At 43.8% G+C, this 18452-nt stretch overlaps 1 protein-coding gene across 5 annotated transcripts in view; it reads left to right on the forward strand.

The window, feature by feature from the left end:
• The window catches only part of PPP6R3 (protein phosphatase 6 regulatory subunit 3), a 180290-nt gene that overhangs the window by 85747 nt on the left and 76091 nt on the right, over positions 1 to 18452 (forward strand). For all 5 annotated transcript variants that reach the window (XM_054972443.1, XM_054972444.1, XM_054972442.1 and 2 more), the window contains exons 12-14: positions 4174 to 4238; positions 4661 to 4776; positions 6846 to 6931. In XM_054972443.1, the coding sequence (XP_054828418.1) occupies positions 4174 to 4238; positions 4661 to 4776; positions 6846 to 6931 (267 nt within the window). The remainder of the gene's footprint in view (positions 1 to 4173; positions 4239 to 4660; positions 4777 to 6845; positions 6932 to 18452) is intronic.

The following is an 18452-nucleotide window of genomic DNA, read 5'->3' on the forward strand; positions in this document are numbered from 1 at the left end:
AGAATGGAAAGATATGAAATGTTGTTTACACCTTGGAGCTCCCACTGGGGCTGAAAGCTGGGGTTTAGATAAACACAACCATCTTTATACTCAGGAAGGGTGCCCTGGGTCAAGAAGTCCTTGATGAACAAACTGTCATTGAATTGGCTACTGGCAGGGCTTCTGCTGTAACCCTTAGCAAATATATTCTTAGTTCCAGTGGTCATTATTGTTGTTGAGGATCTACAGATTAAATCGCACCTCGTCTCTATTTCACTCTCTGTAGACAGCAAATGCTGTCAACTGTTAGTCTATGTGAGAACCAGAATTCTCTGTTGTAATTTTTCCTTTAAGCTGCTGATGAACAGGTCATTATGATCTCTCTGCCATCTCTTTGATGGGAGCATGAAATGTGTTTAGCCCTATCCTAGGGCATAAAGGGCATGGGCCAAAGTGCTTTGAATTAAGGCCATTGATCATCTCTAATAGCAGATTGCATCCTTGTAGGAAAAGATAAAAGTTCAGTGGCTCCCTAAGAACTAACGTTTATTTGCTGTGTGTTTTTGTGAGTTTAGTTTACTTTTTCAGATATCTGTGTGTTTCATAGTGACTGTTGCTGTGACTTTACAGAGGCTTTGAATTCTTCGGTCCAAATAGACAGCACTCTTGTTACAGGTAAATGCATCCCTCCTTTCTCATGCCTCCACTTCCCCATGATAAGGGGAAAAGGAAGTACTCTGAACTGTAGATGGAGCCCCCTTGCACAGAAATGGAGGCATCTTCGGTGCCTGGACAAGATCAGAATGTGGAGACATGCTTCCATTAGATTTAGTACAGTAAGGTACTCCTTTGGTGTAGGTCGGCCCTGAGATCCATGAACGGACACCAGGGGCTGAACCTGGGTCCTTCTGTATGCAAGGCAGGTGATCAGCCACTGAGCTATGGGCCCTCATTTAGTAGGGATTCTGTGATGGATTTCATTGTCTCCAAACTGAGATGCCTAAGTTTTATGAACTTGTTGAATATTTTAAGTCTAGTATCATCCTCCAATCTCCGTTCTTTTTGACACTGTGAAGAATATAGTGTACGCTTGCTGACTTGGAAAATGCATACAGTTCTGTATGCTCTTACCAGACCCCGCTTTGAGAGCCTGTCAAGGAAATTCCTCTGATGTGCTTGAGAACTTTGTTCCTCTCTGCAATTACATCTGCAAGAATGGTATCGGAACAGGGCACCTTATTAATTAGCTTGAGCTACGTATCTTAGACAAGGACTAAGTGGTCCTGAGAACAGATCCTATCTTCATACCAAAAGTGATCTCTCCCACAGATCACTGAAATTATGTCTACCATCAGTTGACCAAATACTTTTCATCCCAAAGAAGAAATGTGGCACACTCTGGACATAAGACTTACTCTAAAAGCATTTCTTTATAGAACAGAGCACATCTGGAAAACAGCTTCTTTCTTTATCTCTATATCCTTACCGAATAAAGGAATGAGGATGTCTAAATCTGCCATTAGCAGTAACCTCAAGGTATGCATCATCGAAGCACACAAAATTCAAAAACTAGACATACCAGCTAGGATTACTACTCAATATGAAGTGCTGCACCAATGCAGCATTTGCCAGACATGCTACAGTTAAGAGATTTGCAAGGCAGCTATTTGGTCATCTGTATGTACCTTTGTTAAATACTATAAGCTGAACACTTACGACTCAGCTGATGCAACATTTGGCAGAAGAGTATTACAACATATCTTATGGCCAGATGACAATGACCCACCTAGAAAATAGGGACACTGCTCTGGGAGGTCCCATCAAGATGTCCTCCGCCTCAGACGGAGAACGGACCATTGGATACTCACTGTGAAGGGTTCTTCTCCTCTGAGGAAAGGAGGACATCTTGCCCCTTCCGAAGTATTTGTCTTTTCACTCTCTTCTGCCTGACAAATTTACTTCCTGTCCTGTTGTTTCCCCTTAACATGTTTGTTGTCACATTTCTCCTTGTTATTCAATTCTAGAGTGTCATATTCATAATTATGACGCTTTAACTGCTTTCGGAGTTGCCAAAACTGAAAGCAAGGGTGACTCCCACTAGGAAGACAGGAAGTAGAAAACTTGTTCCTGCCTCCCTGAGTAAACGATGGGAATCGCCCATTAAGATGTCCTACTTTCCTCAGAGGAGAAGGACCCTTCACAGTGAGTATCCAACGGTCTGTTCTGTGACCTAGTTTAGAATTTTTGCCATAGATGTTATCTTACTTTCACTTAACTCAGGATATCACATTACCTGCATTCTTGCCAAAACCTCAAACTAAAGCTTTTATATCACACTAGATGTAAAAGGGGCATTGTCTTTTTTATTTGCACAGAACATGCTTGTTTTATACAGATCATCTCTGTTTTCTGATGGGAGCTGTGGGAGCTGCTGTAGTATAGTGGTTAAGCGGTTGGGTTGCAAATGAACACTGATGGCTCAACTTCCACTATCTTGACCTCAGCAGGTGGCCTTGGGTAAGCTGCTTCTCTCAGCCCCAGCTCCCCAGCTGTATTGTGGGGATAATAATAACGCTATGTTCACTGCTCTTAGTGAGCGCTAATCTGTCCAGAAGGGCAGTATATAAGCATGTTGTTGTTGGCTTATCAACTAGCAGCAGTGTCCATTTTCTCCAAAGACACATTCAGCAAGGTCAAACGCTTCGTCCTAAGTCTTCCTCTGAGGTGTCCTTCTACTGGACATTTGTGAGGCAGCTAGGTGTTCCTCTATGGACACGTTTGTAAGACACTATGCTGTGGACATTAATTCTAGATAAAGAGTCTGCAGTTGGCAAGGCAGTCATACATCCCTTGTTTTCCTGAAAACAGAAATAAGACCAGATATGAATATATTGTTCTGTGCATTGCTTAAGCACGTTTCTCAAGCTTGTTACTACAATTCTTGTTGCAATTTGCACCATGTTGGGTTCTTGATAATAAAAGAATTATAGTCTTTTCTGAAGAGATTCACCTCACCTCCTTTTTGTGTAGCATGGCAATCTCCCAGTGTGGGACTGCACAGAATAATGAAGAAGAAAATGGAGTGGCACTTACCTGTAACCATTATTTACAGGATGTCTTCTGTGCAGACACATATTCCCTCCCTCCTGTCCCCCCCCAGTGAACTCTCTGGTGTTGAAGTATGCTAGCAGCATTACTAAATAAAGTGTTTGCCCCTCCTCTCAGTGCATGTTTTAAGAGTAGGAGGAGATTTGAGTACCAATTGTGTGACTAGAGCCAATGCAGAACCGATTTATGTGACTACACAGGTTAAACCTGGAAGAACGTCAGTTAAAAGTAGGCTACCCATTTATGTAAATTGTGTAAATTAGACCTTTACCCCAGTAGAGGTTGGGGTTACTCTACATTTTGTTGAATGTCATGAGAAACTAATTGTGTGTGTTCTACAAAAAATTGTCATCCTGTAGGGCGTCTGTTACTTACTTTGTTTCACCACTGTAGTGTGATGATTAAAACATGCTTCTGAAAGTGTGACTGAGTGCACATTAAAATCCCTTCTCTGCTCTTTCTGAATTCTTGATTGCCAGTATTCCTTGGTATCTTTATTTGACTCAGTGATTTTGGAGAGATGTGCCACTTTATTGGTAGAGTTTCATGAACATTTGGAAAATTCACAACAGAGACATTTGGAAAGTTAGTGTTAAGATTTCCTGTAAACCTTTTAAAAAAAAGATTACAGAATTATACAAGGAATCCATGTGCTTCCCTACTAGTCTGTGTTTTTAGAATTATTTTCTGTGACCAACAAAGATGCACATGTTTGTGAACATGGGTTTAAGACTTAGGATTGAATGGGTCATTCTACATCAAAAATTGTTTGAAGGAACAGATGGGTGGCAGCTAGGGTTGCCAGTTCCAGGTTTGGAAATTCCTGGAGATTTTGGGGCTGGAGCCTGAAGAGGGTGGGGTTTGGGGAGGGGAGGGGCCTCAGTGGGGTCCACCCTTCAAAGCAGCCATTTTCTCCAGGGGAACTGATCTCTGTTGCCTGGAGATCAGTTGTAATTCTGGCAGATCTCCATCTATCCCCTGGAGGCTGGCAAGCCTAGTGGGAACCGATGTGCTCATTTGTCTTGTTATAGAACAAATTGCTACTTTTTAATGCAAAAAAAATCTAAAGCTTCTTTTCTTTTATAGCTTTTCCTTAAGTGCCATTTAATAGAGCGAGTACTTGAAGCCTGGGAGGTGAATGAGAAGAAACAGTGAGTAGCCAAAGCTTCCCCACTCCTGCATAGGTAGTACTTGACTTTGCACTTGACTTTGTATAAAAACATACCCAGTCAGCACATGTTCTTAAAGCCCAGCTTCAGTACACTTATTTTACTTGGGTGTGTTTCTTCTCTTGGAGTGTTTTGCTTTATGGCTATGTAGTTAGCATAAAGAACACATGTCAGTTTAATTTCCTTTATTTTATTTTACCAGAAAAGCTGCTCTGTATTGGAAGTAAGTCACAATATGTAGAGAGAGAGAAAAATAATGAGGAAAATTGGTCAAATGCAATTTAAATAATAGTAATAATAATATTTTCGTTCTGTGCTATGGAGGTTTAGATACGGAATACTCTATAATAACTATAATGTTTTGACAACTGTCTTTAAATTGCCAACTCTTTTCAATTTTGTAGGGCTGAAGGAGGACGGCGGTATGGCTACATGGGTCACTTGACAAGGATAGCTAACTGTATTGTGCACAGTACTGATAAAGGGCCAAATAGTACACTAGTACAACAGTTTGTTAAAGGTAACTTTTACAAGTAGTTCATTTACTTTATCTGCTTATTACACATCTAGAGAATGAATCATATTATGAACATGAACCATATTATGAACATAAAGCAGCTTTAAAAACTGTTGAATAGTCATGTCAGTAGTGTTTAGATGATTCTCTAAGTTGACATTCAGTATCTAGGAAATCTATGAACTGACCAGACTTTCTCAGCAAATATTATAGTTTGTCAGTTATTCATGAACTCCATCCTTGCTGGTTGTTGCATTAATTTTGTCGAACTGTTTCTCTTGAATAATGTGGCATGTGCCTCCAAAAATTAGATACTTGGTTTTCAGGTTGGATTTATTTTAAATCAAAGCTGTTATTAGGGGAAAAGTTTAAATGAGTTTCAGTGAAAACATACTGTTCTGCAATTAACTAGACCTTTTATACAGTCTGGAAAAATAATTAAAATTGTTTGTTGGTCATGCAGTGTATACAAACTGCAGAATTATATCTGTTTAGAGATGAGATTTTTCTTTTGGTGCTATCTGCTCATTCATATATATTGAGCACGATGATAAATTTGAAGACTAAGCTGAAATCTTACGGCTTCAGGTGGAGGAGTGGGGAATCGAACCCGGTTTTCCAGATTAGAGTCCTACCGCTCTTAACCACTACACCAAATTGTGTAATTTCACAGTTGAACAGATTACAGTGCTCATTTGCTGAGGATCTACCATGACTTGCAAGCAACAATAACATTGGTTGTTACTATTTTTATTCATACTACAGATCTTATACAGATATTACCTTATCTGAATAGAGGATATACATTTATCTATAGAGCAATTTCAGGCTGTTTTCTCTTATGTTGATATTAACTGAACTACATCTTTATAGATTTTTTTCACAAATTTCGTTAGTGATTTCTTTTGAAAGATATAATTGCCGTGTTGCACTGTAGACAAATTCTTTGTACTTTAACTCCATTAATATCTCATGGAATTTAGTTAGCAACCATCTTGATGTCCATTATGTTCTCAAAAGTGTTTCACAGAATCACAGAGTTGGAAGGGGCCATACAGACCTTTTAGTCCAACCCCCTGCCCAATGCAGGATGAGCCTAAGCATCTCTGACAAAGGCTAAAAGATATCAGCTTGCAGCTTTTTTTATATAGCTTTTCAAACTGAAAGCTCATTTGACGAAATTTCAATATACTTTTAGAAGTGAAGCCTGACTGCTAACTATAAAGGAAATTCCAGATTAACTGAAGCCTGCAGGCACCAGTATATCCGAGGTGATACAGAATTTGCTACCTTACCAGTCATCAGGTTATGTTAAAAAGTCATTTCATGAAAATCAAATTTGGCCCAGTTTAAAATATGAAACCTAGGCTGTTTCCCTCACACCCTTATAGAGACAGCCCATTCAAGGAATGCTGGTGGCTTTTCCCCAGGAATCCAAACATCCATGTTTGCAAAACAGTTGTGGGCTGTTTTGCATCCATTTTTCGGCTCCTTTTCTGGGAATACACTTTCTGTGGTCCCAGAAAAGGTGCCGGAAGAATGGAAGCCAAATAGCCAGCAACTGTTTTGCAAATAGAAACATCACTAGCGTTTTGTGAGCAGGCAGTTCCTATAAGGGCGTGTGGAAACTGCCCTATTTAAGAAAACACTATTCCATGTCTCTTTTGAATAGATGAATTAGTTGCCTTGGGTGGATTTGGAGAATAGAGGATATACATTTTTAAATACATTAATTAGGTTTGAAACATTATGATGATACATTATGCAATATCTATACACGGGAAGATCTTGCGCCATCTCCATCTCCATCTATGCAGACATTTTGAGTAGAGTGAATGGAAATGTAAGCCCAGCTGTAGGAATAACCTTCACCAGTTTCTGCTGCTGAAACTGGTTTCTTCTGTGCTGGTCTTATATGTAATTTTGCTGCACAGTGCAGGAGCAAAGCAGCATTTCTGAGATGAGTTCCTCCTCTTGATTACTTGACCACTGTTTACCATGTAACTTAAAATGTTATGAAATGGAATGATGTGTCTTGTGTATTAAAACTCTGTTTCTGTTTGACTTTCTAGAGCTTCCAGATGAAGTCAGGGAGCGATGGGATACTTTCTGCACAAGCTCTTTAGGCGAAACAAATAAAAGAAACACCGTGGATCTAGTAGGTTTCATAGGATGAAGATTGAGAAGTGATTGTTTTTAAAAATTATTTATTTTATTACACGTTGAGCATTGATTAGCAAAAGATATAAATGGATTTCAGATTGCATAAACATCGACACTTGATTGATTTTTTTGCTAATATAATCTGATGAGTTAATTTTTCCAAGAGAGCTGTATTCCACAGAAAATGTCTTCCAGAGGTGCTCATGCAACATACTAATAGTAAATTTTGTTTTGGATTTCCAGTGCTGAGATATGAAGGATCTCACTGTTATTGAAAAAATTAATTAATGATTTAAAATGCCAGAGTATTATATGATGAATCTCACTGTTTTAAAAATTAATTTCAGATACCAAAGTCTGTCTTTTGTAAATAAGTTTAACAAAACCACTTGGGGGCCACGTGTAAATTTAAGAATTTACTGCTTTTGTAATGGAATCCTTCTGTACCTGGATGGCAGGAATAGAGGCCGCAATGCTTCTAAGAGATTATAATTTCCCTACTTGGATTTATTTTTGGAATTATACCTTCTATATTGCTGTTATTTGCTAAGGAGATTTGAAGGGTTTTTTTTGTTACTATTGAAAGTTTAGCTTGTCTACTTGATCATACAACATTGCGTGTCTAAAATAGATATTGGTATTAAGTAATATCTCTATGATTGGCATATAATTTTATTTTCTTTTTTCATTAGAGATAATAACTTTATTAGCCCTTCCATGTGGCAACTTACAGACATGGGAGTGATTTGGAAGAATATTCCCTTATAAAAATGTAATAATACATTGACCGTTTTGCAGTAGTTGAATTATTTCAGCTAACAGCATACATTAAGGCAATATTTATTCTTCCTTTATGAGAAATAATCTTGTAGTTTTCTTATAACCAACCAGAATGAATTAAATGCTGTATACTTGCATTAGGCTTATTTTCCTACAGATGAAGCACTCACAGTTTATCTTCATGACTTCTGTACAGTCCCACATGGGACTGCACATGTGCAGGCCAGCTGCAGAGGTTAGAAGTTTAAAGTTTCTTGAGCGTTCCGAAACAAGGAGTGCTCCCCCCACCTTTGTGAGGTGCCATCAATTTTTACCGCCCAAATGGCAGGTGACTCAGAGAGGGGGAGCGCACTTCGCTCAGTTCTTTCTTTGCTGCCATGGGGATAGGATGTTGTGCTTTTTAGCTCCAAAACTAGTCTCCTCACAAGCGAAAAATATTTTTCTGTGAGTCAAAATACGTTTCTATGGCCCTCTTCAAAAAGTGTACTGAGCGTGGTATGAAAATGGCTGTCTGATGATCATGACTGTTGCCTAATTTGCCTTGGAGAGGATCACTGCATCGCCACATGGAAAACCTGTAGGCAATTTACACCTAAGGCTTGGAGTGAGAGGGCAGCTTGATTAAAAGCAGCCCTCTATGAAAAAGATCTAGGGGCTCCTGAACAACTGCAAAAGCGTCCAGCAGAACCCAAGAGAAGGGCTTGTGCTACCATTGGCTCCGGAGCCCTTGGTTCAGCCATTGGATCTGGCACCCATTTCAGAGCCAAGATCATCTTCTTTTCCACCGATCAGGTCCAAATCACTGCCTAAAAAGGCTAAAAAGAAGTCCAGACGTCCCCGCAAGGACTCTCCCTGTCGTTCGCCTCTGCACAGTTGCAGATCCGATAGGAGCATCATCTCTGAATGTGTGTCACCTCTGTGTACTCCATCAGTGTCTCATAGACCGCTGGAGTCTGCTTCATCCTCTAATGACCACTTCATTAAGATTCCTCAATGATCGTTGCCACACCAAAAAGCGCACAAGGGGCATTCCAAAGCTGAAAGGGGAAATCCCCTCTTGCAATACGGTTGCGATGATATGAGGCCTGCAGCCTCCAACACCTATGTTCTACCCACAGGGGCAGTGGAGCCAGCAGTCTTTTCCACAGCTGTTGCTGCCACAGAGGACAGAGATACAAGGCCCAGAACTGTCAGTCCATTCTGATACAACCTATCCTCTGGTTCTGAGTTTTCACCTCAGGGCTTATTCTGAAGTTGATTCAGATGTGCCTAGATCCAACATCAGAGCCGATGTAGCATCTGATCTATCCCCAGGTGAAATGATGGGTGATTCTCTCCCTATCTCTCCATCGGAGGACCTGAGACTTTATGGTGAACAGCTCATAAAGATGACCAGACCCTTGGAGCTTGAGATAACTATGTCAGAGCTAAAGCTATCAGATTCAATATTGGGATTACTTTACAATGCAGACTCTTGTCAAATAGATTTCCTGGTCACAGAATCACAGAGTTGGAAGGGGCCATACAGAACTTCAACCCCCTGGCCAATGCAGGATGAGCCTAAAGCATCCCTGACCAATATTCATCTAGCCTTTTCTTGAAAACTGCCATTCAAGGGGAGCTTACCACCTCCCTAGGCAACTGATTCCACCTTTGAACTACTCTGACGGTGAAAATTTTTTTCCTAATATCCAGCTGGTACCTTTCTGCATGTAATTTAAGCCCATTGCTTTGAGTTCTATCCTCTGCTGCCAACTGGAACAGCTCCTTGCCCTCCTCCAAATGACAGCCTTTCAAATATTTAAAGAGAGCAATCATGTCACCCCTCAATTTCCTCTTCTCCAAACTAAACATTCCCAAGGCCCTCAGCCTTTCCTCGTAGGACTCAGTTCCAGACCCCTGATCATTCTCGTCGCTCTCTTCTGCATCCTCTCAATTTTGTCCACATCCTTTTTGAAGTGAGGCCTCCAGAACTGCACACAGTACTCCAGGTGCAGCCTGACCAAGGTAGTATAGAGAGGGACTATGACCTCTTGTGATTTCGATGCAATGGCCCTTTTGATACAACCAAAGACTGATGGTTGTTGTGGGTTTTCCGGGCTGTATTGCCGTGGTCTTGGCATTGTAGTTCCTGACGTTTCGCCAGCAGCTGTGGCTGGCATCTTCAGAGGTGTAGCACCAAAAGACAGAGATCATTCAGTGTCACAGTGTGGAAAAGATGTAGGTCATTTGTATCTACTCAGGAGGGGTGGGGTTGAGCTGAGTCATCCTGTAAGAGTTTCCCAGGGTGTGGAATGCTAATGGCGGGAGGCTTCACTGTATCCTGAGGAGGTTCTTTTGCATATGGATTGGTACTTGATGTGCTAATCTTCTCTGCAGGGCTATTGTCAGGGATAGAATGTTTTGTTAGCCTGGTGTTTTTCAGAACTGGCAACCATGCTCGGTTCAATCTTAAGGTTTCTTCTTTCCTGTTGAAGTTTTGCTTATGCTTGTGAATTTCAATGGCTTCCCTGTGCAGTCTGACAAAGTAGTTGGAAGTGTTGTCCAGTATTTTGGTATCCTGGAATAAGATACTGTGCCCTGTTTGAGTTAGGCTATGTTCAGCCACTGCTGATTTTTCAGGTTGTCCAAGTCTGCAGTGTCTTTCATGTTCTTTTATTCTTGTCTGGATGCTACGCTTTGTGGTCCCGATGTAAACTTGTCCACAGCTGCAGGGTATACGGTATACTCCTGCAGAGGTGAGGGGGTCTCTACTGTCTTTTGCTGATCGTAGCATCTGTTGTATTTTTTGGGTGGGTCTGAATACTGCTTGAAGGTTATGCTTTTTCATAAGCTTTCCCATCTGATCAGTAATTCCTTTGATATATGGCAAAAACACTTTTCCTGTAGGAGACTGTAATACTGCGCACTTACCTATGTTGAATTGCATCCTGTTCACAACCACCCACTTCTCCAGTGTATTCAGGTCTTGTTGAATTTTAACTCTGTCTTCTTGGGTGTTTGTCACTCCTCCCAATTTGGTATCATCAGCAAATTTAATGAATAACCAGTTTACCCCTTCATCCAGATCATTGATAAAAATATTGATAAGTACCAGGCCTAAAATGGAGCCCACTGGATACGTCCCTCCAATCTGATGAAATGCCATTGACCACCACTCTTTGGGTGCAGTCCTCTAACCCAGTTCCCTATCCACCAAACTGTCCTATAGTTTAGTCCACAGTCTTTCAGTTTACTCATTAGAATGTCATGGGGAACCTTATCAAAAGCTTTACAGAAATCCAGGTAAATCACGTCAACAGAGTTTCCACGATCCAGTAAGCTCATCACTCGATCAAAGAAGGAAACGAGGTTGTTCTGACATGATCTGTTGGGGACAAAACCATGTTGACTTCCCTGGATCACTAAGCGGTCCTTCAGATGCTTACAGATCGATCCCTTTAAAATCTGCTCTAATATCTTCCTAGCAACAGAAGTCAGTCTGACTGGCTTGTTGTTTCCCGGGTCATCCTTCTTGCTTTTCTTAAAGATTGGGATAACATTTGCTCTTCTCCAATCTTGTGGCACATCCCCAGTCCTCCAGGAGGCCTTGAAGGTGATGGACAGAGGCTCTGCAAGTTCTCTAGAAAGTTCTTTGATCACTCTTGAGTGCACACCATCCAGCCGAAGGGATTTGAATTCGTCCAGTGCAATCAGGTGCCTCTCCACAACCTCTCTGTCAATGTCAACTAGCCCCCCAAGTGTCCTGTCATGTTTACTACCATCTCTAGATGTGCTCAAGGTCTTCAGGGAGAAAACAGAGGCAAAAAAAGTCATTAAGCCTGTCTGCTTTTTTTCTGTCCTCCATCAGAGTTTCCCCTTCCACTCGCAACAGTGGCACAATTGCCTCTTCTACCTTACGTTTGTTTCTCACATATCTGTAGAAGTTTTTCTTATTGTAGCAAGCCCCCCTGGCCAGAATCAGCTCATACTGAGCTTTGGCTTCTCTGATGGGTGATCTGCAGTACCTAGTAACACTCATATATTCCTCTTTAGAGGTCTATCCTTCTCTCCATTTCCTGAACATTTCCTTTTTCTCCCTTAGCTTATTCTGGAGCTCTCTGTGCATCCAAATCGGTTTCTTGGAGCCCTTACCATGTTTCCGTCTTGCTGAGATAGTGAGGGCTTGAGCTTGCAAAAGCTCATGTTTGAGAAGAGCCCACTCTTCACTCACTCCTTTCCCTTCCAGCACACTCCCCCACAGAATGACTCTCATGAAGCCTCTGAGTTCATTGAAGTCAGCCCTACAAAAATCTAACCTACGAGTCTGGCTACGAACTTTCTTGGTCCCCCACAGCAACTGGAATTCAAGGAGGACATGGTCACTTCCCCCTAAGGTCCCCACCACCGTTACCCCATCTACCAATTCTTCCCTGTTGGGTAATATTAAGTCTAGTATGGCTGAGCCCCTTGTAGCTTCCTCCACCATTTGAAAAAGGAAGTTATCGGCCAGGCAGGTCAGGAAGTTGCATGATTCTTGTTGTTTTGCTGAGTTTCTCTCCCAGCATACATCGAGGAAGTTGAAGTCAACCATGATTATAAGGTTCTGATGTCTACCAATCTGTTCAAGGAGGGCAGCATCCATTTCCTCTCCCTGATCAGACGGTCTGTAGCAAACTCCAACAACAATACCCTTTGTCCTTCCTCCCCTTATTTCCACCCATATACTTTCCACTAGGTTGTCAGCCACATTCTCCAGCATTTCCTGACAATAAAGCCCTCTCCTCACATACAATGCCACTCCGCCCCCTCTTCTACCCTTCCGGTTTTTCTTGAACAACTCGTACCCATCCACTACCACATTCCAGTCATGGGAATCATCCCTCCAAGTCTCAGTAATTCCTACTATATTATAGCCCTCTGTTTGCAAGAGAAGCTCATGCTCTTTCTTCTTATTACCTATACTTTGGGTTTTGGTATATAGGCACTTGTAGCCTTGTACCTTTGTTTGATCTGCCCTACCAGGTGGGCCCCCACTGTTATCATTTCTTCATTGAAATCCCCATGTTGATCATCCCCTTCTCTTTGCGGCATCAGTTTAAAGGTCTCCTGATGAAGCTCTCCAGCTTCTTTCCAAAGATTTTCTTCCCTGACCTTGAGAGATGAAGTCGATCATGTGCTAGAAGGCCTTCTCTAAGAAAACTTACCCTGTGGTCCCAGAACCCAAAGTGCTCCTGCCAGCACCACCACCTCAGCCAACGATTCACCTCGAGTATAGTCTGCTCCCTTTGCATTCCTCTTCCTTTGACAGGAAGGATTGAAGAGAATACCACCTGTGCCCCCATTGTCTTCAACTTCCTTCCAAGAACTTCATAGTCCTCTTTAATTCTTGTGATGGTATTTGCGGCTGTTCATTCGTTCCCCTGTGAACCAGTACAAACGGGTACTGATCAGTCGGTCTGATCAGTTTTGGCAGTCAGCTTGTAATATCCTGAATTCTGGCTCCTGGCAAACAACACATCTCTTGGAGTAGGGGATCTGGCCTGGACACATGATGTTCCATACTCCTGAACAGAGAGTCCCTGATGACCACCACCTTCCGTTTTCTTCCACTTCCGTGTGGCCCCATGCCCTCTTCACTCCCTCCTCCAGGTTTTTGTTGTTGTTCTTCCACTTTGGTCTCCATCACCATCTCATGCACCTCAAAATGATTCTTAACCTCCAGTGGACCAGAGTGTTGCCTTAGTCCACGTCTTCTAGTTTGTACTGCAGAACTGAGAGGAGGCTCAGACGGGAGATGGACTCTTTCTTCTTCTTTTGGACTTATTTCTTCATGCTTGTGCAGAGCCCCCCGGCTCTTCTCAATAAAATCCTCCCCTTCCTTGGTTTCCTGAAGGGTGGTGATCCTGTCCTCCAGGCTCTGAATCTTATCCTCCAAAAGCCTGATCAGCGTACACTTGTGATAAGTGAAGTATGCTTTCTCTTCCGGGAAGAAAACAAGCATGGCACACTCCATGCAGGTGACTGGAAAGGGGCCTTCTGTCAACATCATTGCCTCCTAAGTACATTCTAAGAATACTCTTCTAGCTGCAGCTCCCTTTCATTCTTCTCATAGCCCAGATGACTGAGATGTGCCTCTGGTCCTATAAGGCTAAAGCCTGCTTCAGCCATTCCTCAGGTGCCCTAGCCTTCAAAGTGGCTAACTATAATGCAATTATGAGCAGATTTCAGATTTTCCTGTAGGACCATGTTATGCAGCATGTCGACTCCCTTTTGGAGGAGAACAAAGTGCTGACTAAAGTCATTCAAACAGAAGGAGTGAAACGAACAAGACAACAACTGAATGCAGCCCATCATGCGGTGGACTGCACAGGCAGATCCATGGTGTCAGGTATAGCCTTGAGGAGTCATTCCTGGCTCCATTCGTCAGCTTTGTCACAAGAATCGAAAGCTAAGCATGAGGACCTCCCCTTTGAGGGGAATGAATTGTTCAGTATCAAGACTGATGATTCCTTGGACAGAATGAGATAGAACAAACTAACTGTGAAATCTGTGGGCTTGACTCCACAACCATCTACTTCATGTAAACCTTGGTATTTTCCTAGACACGCCTACCAGCAGCAGTTTAATAAGCCATACAGATAACAGCGGGCTCCTCAGCAGGAGGTTTACAGGTCTGCCTTTACCCTGCAGCCGCAACCTTCCCAGATACAGGGCAAGCAGAGAAATAAGATCTATCCTCAACCTAACACCAATCCTTCCCAGAAAGGAAAAGTGTACCAATGACTAGTGGACACTTCCCTCTTTCTTGACAGGCTGGCATCATACTTACCAGCATGGCAGAACATTACACAGGACCCTTGGGTTCTGTCCATTGTTGAGAGGTGTTACTGTTTAGAGTTCAATTCCCTACCCTGGGAATCCAATGTTGGTCTTTTTTGCATTGGGACTTTGAAGCGTTTCAGTATCTGTTCTGCTTCGTATGTTTGTACGAGTTTCACACTTGCAAGGTAGTCATGGGATGCAGTACTGATGTTTGTCCATGTGGTATCCCCAATTTCCCCCCCTGTGAACATACCATGGTGTTATTTTAAAGCCACTGCCGAGTCGCGTCTGGCCTGATTAATGTCAGTACAAACTCTATACCCCCCTTCTGGTTTTCTTTCTCCCCCTCTCCTTTTCCCTGCGAGCTAATTGGTGTCTGCAGAATTAACCTCTCCTATCCTCCTCAGCTCTCTGAACTCCTTTTCTGCCATTTTTATCAGTAAAGCGAGGTAAGGGTCATAAGGCTGCTTCTCTGTTGGCTTCCTTCCGAGTATGCAAGCACTCTCTTGGGGTTTTTTTTCAAAGCCAGGAATGATTCCTAATGGTGCTTCTTATTTCCCGCTGGCTTTAAAAGCCAGGAAAGGGTTAAATGGCTGCTTTTCCTTTCCTCCTTTGGGGTATGCACACACACTCTTTTTTCCCCCAAAGGCAAGAATGGGTTGTAACCTTGTTACTTCACATTCCTCCTAGCTTTAAAAGCTAGGAAAGGATTAAATGGCTTCTTTTCTCTCCCTCCCAGGCATGTTTCAGGTTTTGCCAAAGAGAAAAAAAACCCAAGTGTTTTGCACAATCCTTTGGAAACAAAGGGGCTTTGTGAGGGGATGAAGCAGCAGCATTTTAACCCTTTCCTGGCTTGGGTTTAAAAAAATAAATAAGAGTGGAACAAGCATGAAAAGTACATTTCCCCCCAGAATACCACCACCAGTTGCCTCTCCAGTGGGCACATGACAGCCCGATCAGCAAATATGGGGGGATGGGTTCCAACATTGCAATGTTATTACGCCTTCTCAAAGTTAAAAAAGTGTGTGATGTGAATTGCAAAGCCCCGAAAGTCCAAAACTGTAACAAGGCTTCAAAGCCTTGTTACAATTTTTAACAAAGCCTTGTTAAAATGAAAAACAAGATGCCAAGTTGAGACTGCCTCAGACAGTGTGGAATGTGGGGGTGCCATGACAAAGTCATTTTGATCACAGTGTGTCGGGACGAGGCTGGGCTCGCCCCGCCTTACGCACCTGCAACGACAGAGGAGACACTTCAGCCCGGTGGTGGGGCGCCCAGCAGGCACAGCGGACGCTTGGCGCCGCAGCGCGAGCGGCTCCAGTGGGCAGGGCCAGCCAGCCCTTTGCTTCGCCCAGGAGGTGGAGGACTGGGCGGAGCAGGGCGGGACTGTGAGCCGCGCACTGCACCCAGAGGAGGAGAGAGACGCCCATCAGCAGACGAGGCGAGGCGAGGATGGGGGGAGGAACCGGAAAGGGGGAATAAAAGGGCAGAACACCGAGAGCAGGGGGTGGTGGTGTGTGTGGGTGTGCGCACGGTGGTGGATGGAAAGGGGAGGGGAGGTCCAGGGTCTTTAGAGCGAAGCAGGGTAAGTGAACAGGGAAAGATTGAGAGGAAGCCGACGCCAGCTCTGGCAAGAGATGCAGGGCGAGTGAACAGGGGGAGAGAGAGAGGAGAAGCGGACGCAAGCCCTGGCGAGAGAAGCAGGGCAAGTGAACAGGGAAAGATTGAGAGGAAGCCGACACCAGCTCTGGCAAGAGACACAGGGCGAGTGAACGGAGAGAGAGAGAGGAGAGGCGGACGCAAGCTCTGGCGAGAGAAGCAGGGCAAGCAAACGGGGAAGGAGTGAGAGGAAGCTGACGCCAGCTCTGGCAAGAGACGTAGGGCGAGTGAACGGGGAGAGAGAGAGAGGAGAGGCGTACGCAAGCTCTGGCGAGAGAAGCAGGGCAAGCAAACAGGGAAAGTTTGGGAGGAACCTGACGCCAGCTCTGGCAAGAGACGCAGGGCGAGTGAACAGGGAGAGAGAGAGAGAGAGGAGAGGTGGACACAAGCTCTGGCGAGAGAAGCAGGGCAAGCAAACAGGGAAAGTTTGGGAGGAACCTGACGCCAGCTCTGGCAAGAGACGCAGGGCGAGTGAACAGGGAGAGAGAGAGAGAGGAGAGGTGGACACAAGCTCTGGCGAGAGAAGCAGGGCAAGCAAACAGGGAAAGTTTGGGAGGAACCTGACGCCAGCTCTGGCAAGAGAAGCATGGCAAGTGAACCGGGAGTGAGAGGGAAGCGGGTGCAGCAGACCCCCCTCCTCTTTAGAGCAGCAGGGTAGGGCTGCAGGGGCACAAAGGGGGGGGTGACTGCTTAACCCCCTTTCCCGCCCGCAGGAGGCAGCCCCAGGCCCGGGCCCCGTGGCATCAGCCAGCCGAGAGGGACCACGCTGGCGACAGCGCCCCCTGCAGGCCCTGGCAACCTCAAAGGGGATCCCCACACAGTGAATGCTCATAAATGGCTGTTTAAACTGTTAAGTGCGAAAAGGGCCCAATCCCTCCCCCCCAGTTTTGGAATAGGATGTAGCAAACTTACTAGCCAAAGGGGCCATTCAACCAGTTCCCTATTCTGAGCGTGGTAAAGGCTTTTACTTACATTACTTTAATGTCCCTAAAAAAGTTGTGGAAAGAGGCCTGTTCTAGACCTTAGAGGCCTGAACAAGTTCCTTAAAGTTTCAAAGTTCAAGATGTTGTCTTTTTCAGAAGTTATTTCTCTTTTGCAAATAAATGCTTGGTTTGTTGTGCTAGACCTTAAAGATGCTTACTTTCATGTAACTATAAATGACAGCTGCAGAAAATACTTTTGTTTTTCATGTGGGGAAGGCCATTTTCAATACACGGTGTTACTTTTTGGCATTTCAACTGCACCCAGGGTTTTACTAAATGTGTCTCTGTTGTGGTGGTGCATCGTTCCATGAAAGGATGCACGATATTTCCTTATTTAGATGTTTTGGCTGATGACCACACCTTCTAGGGAACTGCTTACTGAACATAAAGCATTGGTCACGTCGACCTTATCTGATTTAGGCCTGTTGATCAATTGGGACAAGTCTAAATTGATACCGTCACCTTCATTGAAGCTGTCCTAGATGTCACACAGGGCAAGGCATTTCTCCTAATCCAGAGGACATGCTCCATCCAAGCTGCAGTCTGTCTTTTCCAGTTTCATAGACTCCAAACAGCACATGCCATCCAAAAACTCTTGGGCTCGATGGTATCCACTACTGCAGTGGTACCCTTCTCCAGGCTCCACATGAGGCCCTTCAAAACTGGTTTCTGCACAAGTTTGTTCCCATGTCTATGTCACAGTAGGGACCACCTATCCATTCCCAGGTCTACTCTTGTTAGCTTGCTAGCTCCAATCCTCTAACCTCAATAAAGAGTTAGGATTTGTGCAACCATCTCATGAGACTCAGATTTTTTAAAATGCATCATTGTCGGGTTGAGGAGGTCACTGTCAAGGTGCCCTTGCTAGTGGCAACTGGTCCCCCTGGGAAGGAAAAATGCATATAAACTTATTTATGTATTTTGCAGCTCTTCTACAAGGAAGAATATTAGTGGATACCAATAACACCACAACACAATTCTACCTGAACAAGTAAGGGGGTACAAAATCTCTAGCCTTTAGCACAGAAGCAGCACGAATATAGCACTGGGCCATAGAACAGAACATCACTCTCACAGCCATACACATTGTAGGCAGTTCCTGTGTCACCAAAGATGCCCCCAGCAAGGACATTGCATCCAATTACAAGTGGACACTCCAAGATCAGTAATTCTACCCTATTTTCCACCTATGGGGTTGCCCCTCTATAGATCTGTTTGCTTCCCACTGCAGCAGGAAATGTCCACAGTTTTGTTCTCTGGCAGCATCAGACAGGGACTCCCTGGGAGATG

The sequence above is a fragment of the Eublepharis macularius genome, chromosome 2 (genome assembly GCF_028583425.1).
Source record: "Eublepharis macularius isolate TG4126 chromosome 2, MPM_Emac_v1.0, whole genome shotgun sequence".
In the NCBI taxonomy this organism is placed as follows: domain Eukaryota; kingdom Metazoa; phylum Chordata; class Lepidosauria; order Squamata; family Eublepharidae; genus Eublepharis; species Eublepharis macularius.